Raw genomic sequence first — 3149 nt, 5'->3', positions numbered from 1 at the left:
AATCCATTAACCTTAATTTTGTGATTTCCATTCAAAATATGTTAATTTACTCTTTGCTTGTGACATCACGGTCTGTTTGAGGATAAATTAAATATGACAACTCTGACTCTGCCTTTTCTGTAGCATTTTAATAAGAAGAAAGAAGTAGTTCTAAAATGCAATGATTCATTTTCATAATGCTAAAATTCATTCATTAATAAAAAGTTCTAAGTAATTAGAAGAAAACTTGAGTTTAATTCTGTTAAAATGGATTTTAGTGTGTTTGGGGATGCAGTTATGCTCAAGAAGTAGTTGTTTGTGGATGGAATGGGTAATTTTTTGTAGGAAATATTTTAAATTGAAATGTCTTTCATTACTTTTTTCAATTCTTTTGACAAACACGGCAATTTTGTAAAGAATAATCTTTTTTGTTTCATTCTCTTTACCATACATAGCAATACCTGTTACATTCTTCTGATTATATGGTAAAATCTGTCGTATCTCAATTTAATAGTATAGCGTCTGTTGCTATAGTTCTAGTTTCTCAAAGTATACATTTTAAAAAATGTTAATATTTACACTTTGACAATGGTGAATGTTTTTACAGCATTATATCCACTTCTTAATCTTCTTAAATTAAAAGGTAAACATGAGTGTAGTTATATAGTGTTGTACAAAGTCAGTTGTGCTTCCATAAAACTCGTTGTAGGACTGAGAACAAGCTGAGTAAAGGAGTATGACAAGGCAGAGTACCTTGGTGTATTTTAGTAGACTTTTGGATGATACAGGATATTCTTTGAGTGTTGTGCAGAATATTTGCATAACAAATCCACTATATTTTTAGTGGATTCGCATTATACTCCAAAACGTCTTTACTATTCTGCACAAACCACCGATCACTACTCGTTGCAAGAGAGTGTTGGAATAAATTCTGGACTTTAAACACTAAGGCATGTTGATAATTCCACATTTGACACTTCCAGGTATTTCAAAGAACATTATCACCATGAAGTTCTTTTTTCCAAAAGTAAATAGCGAACATGGAGAATAGTAGCCGTGCTTGAAACCTCTATATCCTTACAAGATACAGAGGTCTTACAGGAGTCTGCCCTTAGAGAGTTTCTCCGAACGCTTCTGTTTAGACTATTGAGCAAAGAAAAAATTTGCTGTCAAGTCTTCTTTTGCTTTACTGGGACTATCTGCTAGAAACAGGACTGAAAACACCAGATCATATCACATCATCTGCTGAATGGATAGTTCAGCACCTATCAGTTATAAATACAAACCAGAGCTAAGCTGCTGAATGATTAATACCTTTTATAGCTTTATCTGTCCTGATTTAGTAAATTGTTTTTAATTGACATTTTTGCACAGTGCTTAGAAATACTTAGATGCCATTTGAAGAGAGCAATCAGCTGTTTTATATAGTGATGGGTACAAGTAACAGGTATGAGAACTCAAGCTGGATTAGAAAAATTTACTCAGGTATATAAATTTCTCATAACAACTCAACTAATCAATTGCATTTTGTTTTAGGTATTCACTGGGATATTCACAGCAGAAATGGTACTAAAGATAATTGCCATGGACCCTTATTATTATTTCCAAGAAGGCTGGAATATTTTTGATGGTATTATCGTTAGCCTTAGTTTAATGGAGCTTGGTCTTGCAAATGTTGAAGGATTATCTGTTCTTCGGTCATTCAGATTGGTAAATACCTTGATAATTAAATATTTGTATGGAACTGTCTCACTTACTTATGTCAGTAATGGTTACCAGTATTGTAAAGTTGTATACTTAAATGGCTCACACTATTTTTGATATCTGCCTAAATTAGGGTATATTTGGTAAGTACAATTTGAAACCAGCCATATTTGGTAAGTACAATTTTAAACTGTTTTTCAGTTGATATCAAAGTATCCTATTGATATCCTAACCTACTGATATCCTTTGCCAGCATAAGACCATTGAGAATTCTGTAAATCTTCATTCTACTGATTTCATTAAGATTCATCAAAACTTAATATCTGTAAAAACATACATATTGCCACCAGAATAAGAAATAATAACATTTTTTTCTCTTTGTTTTGTAAACATTACTTTGTGTCACTCAGAAAACCCCTAAGTAGATCCTCTCTTCACAACATTTATTTTGATGGGCACTGAGAATAAACATTTAGTAACTCTATTACATGTAACAAAGAGTCATAACAATCTGACTTTAGGATAACACAAGCTACTAGAAATTTATTTTTATAGCAATTAGTATTGTGCACAAACTAAGTTATAGGTATGTTTACTGGAGGCACAAGAGTAATGATTTAAAAGTCTGTGTTACTAGTAGTTATCGCATTACTTGAAAACCTACGTTATTTGCTAATGTATAAAGCAGGAAGTAGTGACTCAGTTTATTACCACCAGTTGCCATGGTACCAAACTTCACAAACCATAGTTTGGTTACAGAATACTATTTTTAATATTCAGTGGTTTTTATTTGAATGGACATCACAATATCAGCATCAAATTGTTGCTTCAAAAGTTGTCCTCCAAGTAAGCCTGGAAGACATGGTGCTGAGGGAAGCGTGGAACTAAGGAAGCAAAGAAAGAGTTGTGAAGGTGATGAAAAGAGCACAAACTTCTAAAATGCCTTTAAGCAACTTCGTAAGTCAGTGGTCATCTGTAAGTGAATGATTAAAAAAATTAAAATCAAATGTAGTACAAACACAAGTTATGTGGTTTTTTTTCTATGTGCATCACTAAGATTAAATGCTGAACACTGCAGTTTAGGCAAATACCAAGCTCCATACTCCCTGCTTTCTAAGAAAAGAATCATATGTTCCTCCTGACAAACAAATTAATCTACAAAAACTGATACGCTCTGCTAAACAATTTGGACCTAGCTTCTGTTTCATAACAAACACTAATGATTCCTCTGTGTTTTTGGTTTTCAGCTTCGAGTTTTCAAATTGGCAAAATCTTGGCCAACTCTGAATATGCTGATTAAGATTATTGGCAACTCAGTGGGGGCTCTGGGGAATCTGACCCTGGTGCTGGCCATCATTGTGTTCATTTTCGCTGTGGTTGGGATGCAGCTGTTTGGGAAAAGCTACAAGGAATGTGTCTGCAAGATCTCCAGTGACTGTGTGCTTCCACGCTGGCACATGCATGAC

At 33.6% G+C, this 3149-nt stretch overlaps 1 protein-coding gene across 1 annotated transcript in view; it reads left to right on the top strand.

Moving 5' to 3' along the window:
• Window positions 1-3149, top strand: part of LOC104548754 (sodium channel protein type 3 subunit alpha-like) — a gene marked incomplete at its 3' end in the record, with an annotated part of 58929 nt that overhangs the window by 23469 nt on the left and 32311 nt on the right. Inside the window, 2 exon segments of the mRNA XM_010194860.1 lie at window positions 1516-1689; window positions 2931-3149. The exon segment at window positions 2931-3149 is cut by the window's right edge and continues 21 nt beyond it. Of these exon segments, the coding sequence (XP_010193162.1) occupies window positions 1516-1689; window positions 2931-3149 (393 nt within the window).

The sequence above is a fragment of the Mesitornis unicolor genome, unplaced genomic scaffold, assembly GCF_000695765.1.
Source record: "Mesitornis unicolor isolate BGI_N332 unplaced genomic scaffold, ASM69576v1 scaffold22711, whole genome shotgun sequence".
Classification (NCBI taxonomy): domain Eukaryota; kingdom Metazoa; phylum Chordata; class Aves; order Mesitornithiformes; family Mesitornithidae; genus Mesitornis; species Mesitornis unicolor.
Note: the sequence above shows the minus strand (reverse complement) of the source record. Positions and strands in the feature narration are given on the sequence as shown.